Source organism: Triticum aestivum, chromosome 4B (assembly GCF_018294505.1).
Source record: "Triticum aestivum cultivar Chinese Spring chromosome 4B, IWGSC CS RefSeq v2.1, whole genome shotgun sequence".
NCBI lineage: Eukaryota > Viridiplantae > Streptophyta > Magnoliopsida > Poales > Poaceae > Triticum > Triticum aestivum.
The window spans coordinates 386,754,418-386,769,857 of record NC_057804.1 but is presented as its reverse complement, the minus strand read 5'-3'; the positions used below and the strand labels follow the sequence as shown (position 1 = coordinate 386,769,857).

The 15,440-nt window shown below is 40.5% G+C and overlaps 1 protein-coding gene across 1 annotated transcript; it reads right to left on the bottom strand.

The window, feature by feature from the left end:
- Positions 1-5,776, bottom strand: LOC123092281 (endoplasmic reticulum-Golgi intermediate compartment protein 3). Its single transcript, XM_044514003.1, has 13 exons — positions 5,473-5,776; positions 4,602-4,675; positions 4,040-4,123; positions 3,837-3,917; positions 2,786-2,866; positions 2,559-2,651; positions 1,743-1,922; positions 1,579-1,646; positions 1,405-1,465; positions 1,014-1,067; positions 845-934; positions 486-552; positions 1-377 (listed from the first exon to the last, which is right to left on the bottom strand). Exons 1-13 carry the CDS (start codon positions 5,609-5,611, stop codon positions 286-288), a joined length of 1,164 nt encoding a protein of 387 aa, XP_044369938.1. The 5' UTR covers positions 5,612-5,776; the 3' UTR covers positions 1-285.
- Between the last annotated feature and the right edge of the window lie 9,664 nt (positions 5,777-15,440).

Sequence of the window (15,440 nt, the reverse complement as noted above, 5' to 3'; positions counted from 1 at the left end):
TGGAGTTTTCAGCAACGTTCGAGTTGAGGGTTTTGAGTATGTAGAATGTTGTTACACAAGACTTTGACCTATAAGACAAACACTGCGATCCGATTGCTTACACGAGAAACAAGAAACCTCTATGTTCTAGGATCAAATAATTAGCAAAAGTCGAGCAAGTAGGAACTGTATTACAATAATATAATATTGACCAAAATTCCTCCTGAGCTCTCTGCTCGCCTTTCCAGGGCAACTCAGTTTCTGGCTACCGTCCTACTGGCTGCCTACATGCTGCTCAAGTTGGATTTACCCGAGCTTCCCGATCTCCATCTTCTTCTTGATCGCACGATGGCCATGGTACACAAAAGAATCTATGATGCCAGCCATAGTGAATATGCCTGCCACGAGAGTGAAGATGAACCATGGGTTAGAAATATCTATCGCCTCTGCCTCGCGGATATTTTGGAAGGAAAGCACCAACGTATGGTTACAAGTGTATCACACACCTCCAACAATAGCACATATGTTTGTCAGGAAGTGAAGAAGCGATGTGTTTTCTTCAGTAAAATCAACCTGTCAAAATGCACCTCATGATAAGAAACAAACGAAAAGTGCCACCTCATGGACTCAATGCTTCTTTTCGAGCATACAGCACTATATAATATATATATATATATATATATATATATATATATATATATATATATATAGCCATGCTATAGTTCTCTTTTTTGGGGGGCGGACAAGCTTTGTTTCTATACAAAGTTGCAGACTATCAGTAGATGAACTCTGTCTCAAGTACAGCTCAAGTGTACAGCTCATGTTTCAACAGTAACAACATAAATAAAAGAGGTCCTTTCCTAACCTGAATCGGTGAAAATTCATAGAAGAAATATACACCAGGCGGGGGCCTTGGAAGGCCAATTGCTTCTCTAAAGTGCTCCGTCACAGAAAACTGCAGATGGAAGTCAAGTATTGGCCAGAAACTTTGGCTTGGTAATAAAATGTAAACATTAAAAAACCATGATGTTTACCTGATTTGAGTGAATCTTTCGCCCCCTAATATCTGTATAGATAGTAGGAACAACCTGTATAAAAAAGAGATGATTAGCAAACTGACGCAGAAGGTCGGCATCTCTTCATATACATAGCAGTATAATAGTGAACAGACCAATCATCTAGTTGTACTGAACTGGGTTTTCCCCTTTTATTTTCTACTCCCTCCGTTCCAAAATAGATGACTCAATTTTGTACTAACTTTAGTACAAAGTTATTACAAAGTTGGGTCATCTATTTTGGAACAGAGGGAGTAATTTGTAAGACTCTGTTCCGTTAACCCAGCTCCCCTTTTGGGAGGCGTGTGGAAAAAAAAGTGAGCAGACCAATTGAGGAATATGATAGCTTGATCAGTGTCTAACATCTTACCTTCACAAAATACTGGTACATCCCTGTTAATCCAGTTGTCTGCTCCTGTTTCCACTCTACACTGAAATACTCGAGAGAATCAGGGACATGGAAAATTGTGAACCAAAGAGAGACAAAAAAAAGGTTGTTCGGCTTCATGAATTGAGAAACTGATTAGTAAGCACAGAATCGTACCCATCAAGAGGATTGACAACACCAGGAAACTCTTTCCCAAAGGACAGTTTGTTTATCTTGTGGCTTATCTGTTTCAGGGAAAGGGGGTAGTTGGCAATTAAAGGTCCATGTTTATGTTCAATATAATAATTGGACTGTAAATAGAAGGAAAAAATTCTACTTGCATTGTAATTTTCTGGCTGGAAGTTCAACATATCTTGAAGGAAGTTGAATGCATGGTCCAAGCTTTTTCCTGGGGCAAAGTGAAAATTTCCAGCAACTTTATTGACATCTACAAACCCATGAATGTTGCAACCTTCGCCTTGTTCATCTTTTAACCTTTGAACGAAGCCCTCTCTCTTGCACTGAAGAGCGTGTAAAGAAAGGAAAATAACAATAAGCAAAATACCAAAAGGCAGTCCACACTGATCAGTGGCAGACAGTAGCGACGGCAAGCTATAACTTGATAAAAGAACAGAACAGAATGCAATAATAAGCTAAAGGGATTTCTTTATCCATGTGGCTTTCGAAAAATTAATCAATGTGCTCTAAATAGAAGCTAATGAGAAGTGTGATATTTACCTAACAATAACACAAAAACAGTTGTATTACAAAATTCTTCTTTTGATGAACGCACAGTTCATAGACAATGGGAATGCTTCCTAGCATATCACTAGATGAAGACCAAGTTACTGCTAGCATATGACAACATTAGAATGAATCCGTTAAGTATGAAGATACATGACTTAACGTATGTCGCAGGTACACCATACAAATTAGTCAGCTTGTGCTCTACCACATGTGGTTTACTGAGTTTATAATTAACTGTTGTAAGCTATTGCTTTAATAACTTCCTTTTTAGTAGATAAACAGACAAGAGGACCCAAGGAGTGCATCACATGTCACTATGGGGAACTACAGACATAGTATTTGCTAAGAACAATGTACAGGAACAAGATTATGCTATCAAATAGAAGTGGAGGAACATGAATGTCCAATACCTGATCAATTGATTCTACGTTAGTGAGTGCCCAACCTTTCTTCCGATAGGAATCACGAACTTCTTCACAGGAGTTACAACACTGGTCATCTGACTGGTATAATTGTAAGTGCAATATTAATGATATTTTCAATCTAACTGAAATTATTGCGGTAATAAGCTTAAGTATATGGTCAGGGTCATAAGATTGACATAAGCACATGATATCATTGCACTAGAGATACCTACCTCTTCGGAACCATAACAAGACCCACAGTAAACCTCATTGTGGTCAAGCCTTCCACCATGATTCTGCAATGGTCTTTCAATCTAGAAGAGGATCCAGAAGTTAGTTCAAAGTCAAGGAAGAACGATACCCCATTACATGCATATGTTGTGCACATATTTCCCATTTGTCATTTAATCTTTAATAGGAAAAACATATCAGTCACTTCAAGCCACCACCCCACCAGGCCACCATGCTCTGAATATGCACGAATTGTAATTGGTTTCTCAATTGTGATTCTTTTTTTAGAATCACAGTACAGAAGCACGCTCACAAATATGTACACTCACCCCTATGAACGCACGCATGCACACCCTACCCCTATGAAAACCTCTGAAAGACTGGGCCGGCAGGTCTTGAGATTGACAAAGCGTCAAACCTTCTAACCATCCAACCACAGGTTAGTTCTGTCTTGTGGTTTCCAATATATAACATGAAGAGTTACTCCCTGTGTTTCAAATATACGGCCTATTCTTGTGGTTTGCTAGTAACAAATACTATAACATGCATGCAAATTTAAGATTTTGTTTTCTTTTATTTAATCATATTCCCTCTAACATCAATGAGTAAACAACCATAATAACACCATGAATAGCATGGTCCTTCAAATATTATTTCAGTTGCATGGCCTACTTGTTGGTCCCCGTACTTGAAAAAACTATGCCTTGTAAGCACAAATGAAGGGAGTAATACAGTAATACTAGATATTTCAACCCTAGGTGGTTCTCAAAAGGCATAACATGAACAGTCACTATCAACTGCAAGGCAGCTAGCAAGCTTACAATACAGCCATTCAAAATCCATGGAGGCAAAACTCATCAGCGATAGCATCGGCTATCTTGAGAGTAAAGAAAATGATTCACAAATTCAAGATCTGGTTATATTATGATTGATCAATTGCAATTGATCTTGAATTAGCCGTGCTAAAACCACAAGCAGTTCAAGTTATCATAAATTGTTAGATAAAAATACAATAGTTTCAATAACACACTACTTCAGTTTGGGAAAACATACCTTAGGGGAACCAACTCCATCTTTTCTCGATTCAATTACATTACCAAGATGATCAATTCTTTTCTTCATTATGTCATGTCTCTGCAAAGTAGTCATTCAGCATTTCAAACAAGATAACAGATATATGCAGTAGAGCTCGGCAAACATTTTACATGATGATAAAAATAGAAAAGAGGGAAACTGTTGAAAAGTGTATCACATACTATATCATAATGTTGCTCTCCACTAACATCCATAGTATCAATAGCAACAAGAGAACAGGGAAGAGCAGGGAATGTAACATCAAACTGCAAAAACAAACATGTTTGTTAGTAATGTGAAAAGAATGGAAAGTGTCTCACCAGGAATGGCATATATGGTCTGGGCTTTCACGGCTCGGCAAATATTTTCAGCTAGCTGGCTATCACTAGTTATTTAAGGTTCGTATGACAGACCGTCCATACAACATCTAAGAATATCATGCTCATTATTTCTCAACCTGTGGAGGTCCGGACTAGAAAATGAAGGCTGTCTAAGTCAAACAAGCAGATCAGTTCCAGACATTGTCAGAACGGAAGGTAAATAGAGTTTTAGAATATACAAAAAATGAAGCCAAACTGATAAAAATGCGCAATTTAGTATAATATAAGATCTTAGTTGCATGCTTTCAAAACATCTAACAAGCATGGAAGGACCAACATTAAACACCAAAGAAATAGACGAAAGTCGCTAGAAGTACCAGACAAATGGAAAGTTTGGAATGACAGAATGAGCATCTGCACTAACATTGATATGTAACCTTTCCCCTCTTGAGGTATCAACTGTGAGCTTACTCTCTGTAGCAGCATATAGATACAATCCTGCATATAAGTTAACACAGCAATAAGTTAATGCATAATGTGACCAAAGGGAAGCACCGCATTTCAGGAAAATATAGTTGCAACATGTACCAAGACCATCCCCCTTTACAGTTTTAACATGCCAAATTAATTTATGAGCATAGTAAGATGGTAAGACACTGCATCACTGCACCTTATATTGATCCTAAAAATCCTGAAACCTGTAGTGAGAACAAAATTATAGGTGCCCCAAATCTAATTCAACTCCAATTGGTTACACCAAAGTTTATCAAAAAAGTAATGGAACTCCATTTCTAGTACTCCCTACACGTGTCAAAAACACTCTTATATCATGGGACGGAGGGAGTAGCTTATATGTTAACTAAACAAAGAAAAGAACTTCACCATGGTAGCAGCATATAGCCAATCTAATCGATGCAAGATTAACCACATCAGCACATCCACACACACCATCCTGGGACTCTGATGTCATCAACTCATAAATAGCATCAAAATAGAACAAACAGCACCACTAGTAGAACTAGTCTAGTCCAAATGCATCTACCATGATAGTAATAGAATTGCGATTCTTTCATCCACTATTTTAATTTCTCAATTCAAACCAACAACATGGCCAACAAGCATACGTCTCAACCGCATCAAACATGCTCGATTTTCGCACTGAAACGCATGTAATTATCGGAAGGCAAGCAAAGCCATCGGGGACGGGACGGCGTGATCGAACTATGTCGCTGACAGAGTAAACGAAATTAAAAGGATCTGGGACGGCGATGCGGGAGAGAGGGGATGGTACGTACGGATCTCTGAGAAGAAGAGCAGGAGGATAGCGAGGGAGGAGACGATGGTGATGAGTCCGCCGGAGAGGGTGCGGCTGTAGAAGTCCTCGTTCACCTTAGGGTAGGCGTCGAGGCTCCTCAGCTTGCTCCACAGCTCCATCTCTCCCGCTCACACAGCCAGAGAGATCGCCGGAGCCTTAGGACGAGAGGAGATCTGCGTTATCGCCCTCGCCGTCGCCGCCGCGACAAAATGTAGAGGGTGTTTCTGCAATTTGTCCGGGAGCAAAGGGGGGTAATTTCGTTTTGCGAGGCTTTGTCTGGATTCGTGTAGAAATGCTCCCCACTGGGGCCTCGGGCGTAATTGCCCCGCGACCGTTTGCTTTTTTTTTTCCTTTATACAAGTCCATTAACACCACGTGTGCTTGAACTTGATGAGAAAAATCAATTTGATACTATAAAAATGACCCACAAATTGAGCCGATGACCAAATCTAGCCCCTTGCTATATTTTTTCCAATGAACCCCAAAATGTCATTATGATCATCATCTTACAGATGACATTTGAGCAACCCCAAAGTCTATAGTCCGGTAAGAAGTGACTATAATACTCTCATGGTCTAAGCAGGGACGGAGCTGCCTTGTAAGGATTGGGGTCAATTAACCCCAATGAAATCAGCAAATCCTTCAGAAATTAAGTACTAATCATTATTCATTAATAAAAGATGACCCCACTGTCATAGACATGACCCCATTTAACTTTTTTTCTAGCTTCGTCCCTGGGTTTAAGGAACTAAAGCATATAATAACCGATAAATCACGAGTGAACATGATGGCACGCGAGGTCTATATCTCACCATTCATTGTGTCATGATCCGTGATGTATTCATACTAGGTGTCAGGTATATTCATTTCTCAGCATGAAGTACTCCTATATGGACATTGTATTCCAGAGTCAATTAGTACCATGGCCCACAAATCTGGCGAGAGGAGTTATTCTCTTGTTTATTAAGAGCGGATGTCTAAAGGCAATCAACATGAATAGTCTACGTTTTGCCTCCAGTCCATCTCCATCCCGCATCTCCTCTCTTACTAATCCTCTTTCCCTGGTTCTTGCGGTCTCTTCATGTGCTCTTTCTGTATGTCTTCTCTCATTCATGTGCTTTCTTATGAAGCTGATGTACAGGAACTTAATTAGCTATGCTTGGTTTGGCATCTTGTTTAGTAATATCTTGTTATCTAGTTTCTGCTTTTGATGTACTTTCAAATCAATACTAAATGTTGAATGTGTACCCCAACAATAACATGTGCAATGGCAAGAATATGCTTTGGACGAACATTTTTCATGTACGTGCATGTTGTTAAACTGCTAAACACAAGCATGGTGACTGATGGACAGAGATTAATCAAATAACTACCAACAATTCGGGCCATAAAAAACGTGCATAAGAAATATTGGAACTAATGTAACAACAGTTAAATATCTTCATCACGCCCACCAGCATTTCACACCAGACATTTAAGTGAGGTTTTAAAACCTGGCAGACCATCCCATTTAGTCATCATTTAAATGGTATGTGTCAGATTAACATGGCAGAGCGGCTAAGACCGTATTTTGCATGCGGATTCACTTGTATCCAGCTCCATTTAAGATGGCTAGCTACCAACTCATGAACGTGTATTTTGCCGAATTAAACTATGTATCGTTTGGGTATTCAATCATTTGCTACACTAATTGCTATCTCATTGCATAAACGAAATGCCCAGATATCATCCTCGCGCGACACCATGTCCCAAAAATTCACGTCCATACAATAACTCTTTATATTATGTGAATAGACTTGTGACGATTGCATCTCAAAGTATAACAAATAAGTTAGGTCAATTCAATATGATCATTCTTCCAACATCATACCCACAATGTTGTTTTGGGATTATTGTTACACTTAACGAAATCCCAAGATCCGGAAGTCATGATCAACATACAACACTAGAGCTAGTCCTAGAGACGAGAGTAAGAATTAGGTTTTATCGTTTATCATCCCACACGTGCTTATGAGTTTTCCTTTGGATCACATATTCCATAATAATAACAATTATAGCTTAGTTATAAACATGGAAATAAATAATACAATATTATTGTCTCTAGTGCATATTTTGAACAGACTCCCACTTACACCAGAGTCAATAATCTAGTTACATAGCTTCTCTAACACCAATGGCTATTCAGTATTGCTCATGTTTTGCTCGTGACAGAGGCTTCGTCGTCGGGTTTGGCACATTCAAATCCATGTGAATCTTGAGTACTTTCACAAACCCCTTTCGACAAGTTGTCGAATAATGTGATACTTGAGTTCGATATGTCTGGTCTTCATGTGGGACCTTAGTTCTTTTGCTTGAGCAACGACGTCACTATTATCACAATAGAGCTCCCCTGGATTCAATGCACTTGGAACCACATCAATCCCTTCAAGAAACTTCTTGATCCAGATTATCTCCTTCGAAGCTTCTGAAGCCACAATATATTCTGCTTCTGCCATAGAATCTGCAAAGTGTTCTGCTTGAAACTTTTCCAAACCACCGCACCACCATTAAGGGTGATACATAGCCCGGTTGAGATTTATAGTCATTTGTATCAGTCATGAAGCTAGCGTCGGTGTAACCACTTACAACAAGCTCTTCATCTCCTCCATAGACAAGGAGAAAAATATCGATAATAAAGAGGAATTTATAGTAAGAAATAGTGATGTAAAATGACGTATCACACCCTCCATTTCCCTTCTCCACCAAAGGCCGATAGGGCAACTCGCGAAGCTAGTGATCTCCGTCTTTTATTTGATCCAATCAAGTCGGCCGAAGCCATTCCACAGAGTTCGCCGGAGCAGGTTGTGGAACTCGAAGCCGTCATTGATCCCGACTTCCCTATTGACCAACAACTGCACCACGCGATGCGCACCAGCATGCTAAGCTTGTGCATATCCAGGGCGTGGCATATGTTACAATCTCCTCGGAGTTCCCTCTGTTTCTCATCAGAGTCACGCGAGAAGAGAACGGTGCCGACCCGGCCAAAATGGTTGACGTCACCCACCACCATCGTCATGTTTGGGTGGGCCAACGTGGCAGCTAGTTAGCACATTGGGACCCAACTAGTAGTGTCTCTCCACCAGCCCATGTGCATTCGCGGTCGAGCAACTATCTCTCACCTTGCGTGATGTATAGAGGCCCATTTAGTAAGCATTCAACCCAGTACCACCCCCTTATATTTTTTGATTTAGTTGCGACTGAGCCTGGTTACGCTTTCTTTGCTATGAAGTGTATTTCAGTATATCGCACTTTCACATGTTCAAGATAAGACTAGCAGTTCTGCAATTTAGTCCCTGAGACTTCAAATCTTATATCTTTTCACCGTAACTCCGATTGAGGTGATTCAAATCCCTATGTTTTTATTTTGAAGAGCAAAATACTTTGGTGCCACCTTTATTCACTTTGCTTGACATAATTTTGGCACTCATGTCCATTCTGTTTTTGGTCTTTTCAGGAGCAATGCGTTATTGATAGCCCCTATCCTCGTGTTCCTCGCATCGTTCATCAACACTCCCCCTGCCGAAGGCAAGCCAACCACCTAACATATGCCTCTAAGCTTTGCACATGTGCTTAAAAAATGTTGACTATGTTTTATATTGCATTCGTTCTATTTGTTGGTTTTGTTATATGTTGAAGTTATGATTTTATTTGAATATGTTTGTCCATGCTATGTTTCATAGATGCCCCTGATAGATGTGTGATACTTTATAGTTAGGCCATGCTACTGCTTTAAATATATCTTTGCTGTCAAATAAGACTTGGTAATAAAACTGCAACCCTAAGTTGTACCGGTAAGTGGTGGGACTGCTAATTTTGCTTCTTGTTCAATGAGGAACACATTTGATTTTATTTGATATTGCTTATCAATACCACCTTGATGGTTTCCATCCCACTATGATAGGTGCATCTCCTTGCATAATGTCACCCAATGTTAGTGTCAGAGAAGATCTTCGTTCCATTAGTGCTGGTGTAAGCTTGTACAAGTATGTTGATAGTTCTTTTGTTGACCCTGTTGAATATGTGGTATCTGTCGCTGCAGGACAATGGTTACTTTCTTTTATCATGCGTTGATCCCAGCTTGCCAATTATGTTTATGTTGATCCTGGCTTGCCCATTACATTTTGAATTGTACTATGCCCCAAATCGGTGTTGTTGTAATGACACCCGCCTTGGTGGCTATGAACCATATACCTGTGAACATTACCTTGTGCAAGAATTTATATTAATGTTGAGGAAATCGTTAGTTATTAGCTGCTTGGTTGGTTGACAAGTAGGGGGGTTAATAGGCTAATCAACAAGCTAATCAATTAATCGGTCGATTTATCAGTTCATCGGCTACTCAGTGACCCTATGAGTAGGGATTGATAGGTGAGTTAACTAGTTACTCGGATGAATTCTCGAACAGGGCTATTATTATCAATCGCACCAATGACGTGATGTTATGCTGATTTGGAGTTTAGTCATTATTGCTTTATTGCCCTAGTTGCATAATACCCATGTTGTATGTTGCGCATCGTGCTTTGCTGATCTTTTGTTGTGGTAAAAATTCAACTTGATAATAACTTCCTCCAACATCTAGATCGAGTCTTAGTGCAACTGAACCAATTAAATCAGTACAACCGTACTGTCTCATGGGAGACTCTGATTAGGTTCTTAGTCACATATTTTTATTTGAATGTTGCCCATAGAGTAGGTTGAGTGGTAATAGGAGCATGGTCCACTCGGATTCACTGATAACTTGAGGAGATACTTGACCCATTGGGCTAGTTACTCAATAGAATCCCGAGAGGGATAATTGATATTGCTACTTGTGAGCCGCGTTGACTTTTTTGCTGAAGAGGAAGGATGATGCAATATAGTAGCAGATAGTATTTCCTTCAGTAGAGAACCAAGGTTATCAAACAATTAGGAGATCCATGCAAACAACTATCGATAGTACCTACACACACAAGAGCAAATACTTGTACCCTACGCAACCAAGAAGGTTGTCAAACTCCTTGTACTTGTTAATTGCAAGGATCAAATCTGATAGTAGGTGATAGATTAATTACAAAGTAAAATAAAAGTAAATAAATTGCGGCAAGTTATGCTTGGTTTTAGTAATATGATTAATATAGACCCGGGGGCCATTGTTTTCCCTAGAGGCATCTCTCTCGTAAAAATAGCATATGACGGGTAGACAAATTACTATTAGGCAATTGATAGAAAAGCGCATAGTTATGACGTTATTCATGGCATGATCATGCATATTGGCATTAGGTCCTTGACAAATAGACCGACACATGCCTGCATCTACTACTATTACTCCACCAATCGACCGCTATCCAGCATGCATCTACTATATTAAGTTCATGAAGAATAGAGTAACTGATGACCCACAAGTATAGGGGATCTATTGTAGTCCTTTCGATAAGTAAGAGTGTCGAACCCAACGAGGAGCAAAAGGAAATGACAAGCGGTTTTCAGCAAGGTGTTCTCCGCAAGCACTGAAATTATCGGTAATAGATAGTTGTGTGATAAGATAATTCGTAACTGGTAACAAGTAACAAAAGTATATAAGGTGCAGCAAGGTGGACCAATCCTTTTTTTAGCAAAGGACAAGCCTGGATGAACTCTTATATAAAGCAAAGCGCTCCCGAGGACATATGGGAATTACTGTCAAGCTAGTTTTCATCATGCTCATATGATTCGCGTTGGTTACTTTGATAATTTGATATGTGGGTGGATCGGTGCTTGGGTGTTGTCCTTCCTTGGACAAGCTCTCACTTATGATTAACCCCTCTCGCAAGCATCCACAACTACAAAAGAAGAATTAAGATAAATCTAACCATAGCATGAACCATATGGATCCAAATCAGTCCCTTACGAAGCAACGCATAAACTAGGGTTTAAGCTTCTGTCACTCTAGCAACCCATCATCTACTTATTACTTCCCAATGCCTTCCTTTAGGCCTAAATCATGGTGAAGTGTCATGTAGTCGAAGTTCACATAACACCACTAGAGGAAAGACAACATACATCTCATCGAAATATCGAACGAATACCAAATTCACATGATTACTTATAACAAGACTTCTCCCATGTCCTCGAGAACAAACATAACTACACAGAAAGCATATTCATGTTCATAATCAGAGGAGTATTAATTATCATTAAGGATCGGAACATACGGTCTTCCACCGAATAAACCAACTAGCATCAACTACAAGGAGTAATCAACACTACTAGCAACCCATAGATACCAATCTGAGGTTTTGAGACAAAGATCGGATACAAGAGATGAACTAGGGTTTGAGAGGAGATGGTGCCGGTGAAGATGTTGATGGAGATTGACCCCCTCTTGATGAGAGAATCGTTGGTAATGATTTCCCCCTCCCGGAGGGAAGTTTCCCCGGCATAACAGCTCCGCCGGAGCCCTAGATTGGTTATGCCCAGGTTCTGCCTCGAGACGGCGGCGCTTCGTCCTGAAGCTCTTATTTTTTTTCTAGGTGAAAACACACCATATAGTAGAAGATGGTATCGGGGGCCTGCCAGGTGGCCCACAAGGCAGGGGGCGCGACCAGGGGGTAGGGCGCGCCCCCACCCTTGTAGATGGCTGGTGGCCCCCCTCTGGTGCTTTCTTCGCCCAATATTTTTTATTAATTCCAAAATGACTCTCCGTGAAGTTTCAAGACTTTTGGAGTTGTGCAGAATAAGTCCCTAATATTTTCTCCTTTTCCAGTCCAGAATTCCAGCTGCCAGCATTCTCCCTCTTCATGTAAACCTTATAAAATAAGAGAGAAAAGGCATAAGTATTGTGATATAATATGTAATAACATCCCATAATGCAGTAAATATTGATACAAAAGCATGATGCAAAATGGACGTATCAACTCCTCCAAGCTTAGACCTCGCTTGTCCTCAAGCGAAAGCCGATATCGAAAAATATGTCCACAAGTTTAGAGATAAAGGTGTCGATAAAATAAAATACGGACATGAGGCCATCATGATCATCTTTAGAACAGCAACATATATTGTCATATAATTTATTATGACAAAGTAACAATTCATTCACAAGGTAAAGTATGAATCAAAAACTTTATTGAAAACTAACAAACTATGATCTCAGTCATTGGAGCAATTGCAATTTATCATAACATCGGAAAGAGTCAATTTAAGAGCTTTTCAGCTAGTCCATGATACGTCTCCAACGTATCTATAATTTTTTATGTATTCATGCCATGTTTATAATATTTTTACATGATTTTGGTATGATTTGGTTAGAACTAACCCGGACTGACGCTGTTTTCAGCAGAACTACCGTGGTGTTGTTTTTGTGCAGAAATAAATTTCTCGGAATGCGCTGAAAATCAACGGAGATTTTTTTTGGAAAATATAAAAAATACTGGAACGAAAAGTTGCGGGAGGAGAGTCCCGTGGGCCCCATGAGGGTGGAGGGTGTGCCCCCTACCTCGTGGACTCCCTGTGGGCCCCCTGACGTGAAACCGACGCCAACCCCTCCTATAAATCCCCAAACTTCCAGAACAAAACCTAGACCAGGAGTTCCACCGCAGCAAGCCTCTGTAGACACCAAAAACCAATCGGGACCCTGTTCCGGCACCCTGCCGGAGGGGGGACCCATCACCGGTGGCCATCTTCATCATCCCGACGCTCTCCATGACGAGGAGGGTGTAGTTCACCCTCGGGGCTGAGGGCATGTACTAGTAGCTATGTGTTTGATCTCTCTCTCTCTCTCTCTCTCTCTCTCTCTCTCGTGTTCTTGATATGGCACGATCTTGATGTACCGCGAGCTTTGCTATTATAGTTGGATGTTATGATGTTTCTCCCCCTCTACCTTCTTGTAATGGATTGAGTTTTCCCTTTGAAGTCATCTTACCGGATTGAGTCTTTAAGGATTTGAGAACACTTGATGTATGTCTTACATGTGCTTATCTGTGGTAACAATGGGATATTCACGTGATCTACTTGATGTACGTTTTGGTGATCAACTTGCGGGTTCAGTGACCTTGTGAACTTATGCATAGGGGTTGGCACACGTTTTCGTCTTGACTCTCCGATAGAAACTTTGGGGCACTGCTACGTCTTGAGCTAGCGTTGGTTTTCCCCGAAGAGGAGAGGGTGATGCAGCAAGTGTAGCGTAAGTATTTCCCTCGGTTTTGAGAACCTAGGTATCAATCCAGTAGGAGGCTCCTCAAAAGTCCCACGCACCTACACAAACAAACTGAGAACTCGCAACCAACGCAATAAAGGGGTTGTCAATCCCTTCACGGCCACTTGCGAAAGTGAGATCTGATAGAGATAGTATGATAAGATAAATATATTTTTGGTATTTTATAATATACTCCCTCCAGTCCAGAATATAAGGTGTATTAGTTTCCGTGCAAGTCAACCATTCTAAAGTTTGACCAAGATTATAGAATAAAATAGCAACATTTGCAATACCTAATAGATAAAATATGAAACTACTTCTCATTATGGATCAAATGATATAGATTTCGTGTTGTGGATATTGATATATTTTTCTAAAAACTCGGTCAAACATGCACTCGTTTGACTTTTGAAAAAACAAATACACCTTATATAAAGGAACGGAGGGAGTAGATGCAAAAAGTAAAGATGCAATAAAAGTAGATTGAAAGCAAATATGATAAGAGATAGACCCGGGGGCCATAGGTTTCACTAGAGGCTTCTCTCGAGATAGCATAAGTATTACGGTGGGTGAACAAATTACTGTCAAGCAATTGATAGAAAAGCGCATAGTTATGAGATTATCTAGGCATGATCACGTATATAGGCATCACGTCCATAACAAGTAGATCGACTCCTGCCTGTATCTACTACTATTACTCCACACATCGACCGACTCCTGCCTGCATCTAGAGTATTAAGTTCATAAGAACAGAGCAACGGATTAAGCAAGATGACATGATGTAGAGGGATAAACTCATGCAATATGATATAAACCCCATCTTGTTATCCTCGATGGCAACAATACAATACGTGTCTTGCAACCCTTTCTGTCACTGGGTAAGAACACCGCAAGATTGAACCCAAAGCTAAACACTTCTCCCATGGCAAGAAAGATCAATCTAGTAGGCCAAACCAAACTGATAATTCGAAGAGACTTGCAAAGATAACTCAATCATACATAAAAGAATTCAGAGAAGATTAAATTATTATCCATAGATAAATCTGATCATAAACCCACAATTCATCGGATCTCGATAAACACACTGCAAAAAGAGATTACATTGAATAGATCTCCACAAAAGAGGGGGAGAACATTGTATTGAGATCCAAAAAGAGAGAAGAAGCCATCTAGCTAATAACTATGGACCCGTAGGTCTGTGGTAAACTACTCACAACTCATCGGAGGGGCAAGGATGTTGATGTAGAAGCCCTCCATGGTCGATTCCCCCTCCGGCAGAGTGCCGGCGAAGGCTCCAAGATGGGATCTATCGGATACAGAAGGTTACGGCGGTGGAAATTGTGTTTCGTGGTGCTCCTGGATGTTTTCGGGGTACGTAGGTATATATAGGAGGAAGAAGTACGTCGGTGGCCGCCCGAGGGGCCCACGAGACAGGGGGGCGTGCCCTACAGGGGGGGGCACGGCCCCCTATGTCATGGGGTCCTATCTCTACGGGGGGGGGACCAAAATAGGACAGCGGGAATCCCTCACGCTTGCATGACACGGAGGGCACAATAGGACAGCACCAAAATAAAACATACAACTCATACCAATCTAGGTCATCAATCAACCCAAAGACAAAAGATATCTACTCAAAACATCATAGGATGACAACACATCATTGGATCATAATATGTGGCATAAAGCACCATGTTCAAGTAGGGATTACAGCGGGGTGCGGGAGAGTGGACCGCATAAAAGAGATGAGGATGGTGATGATG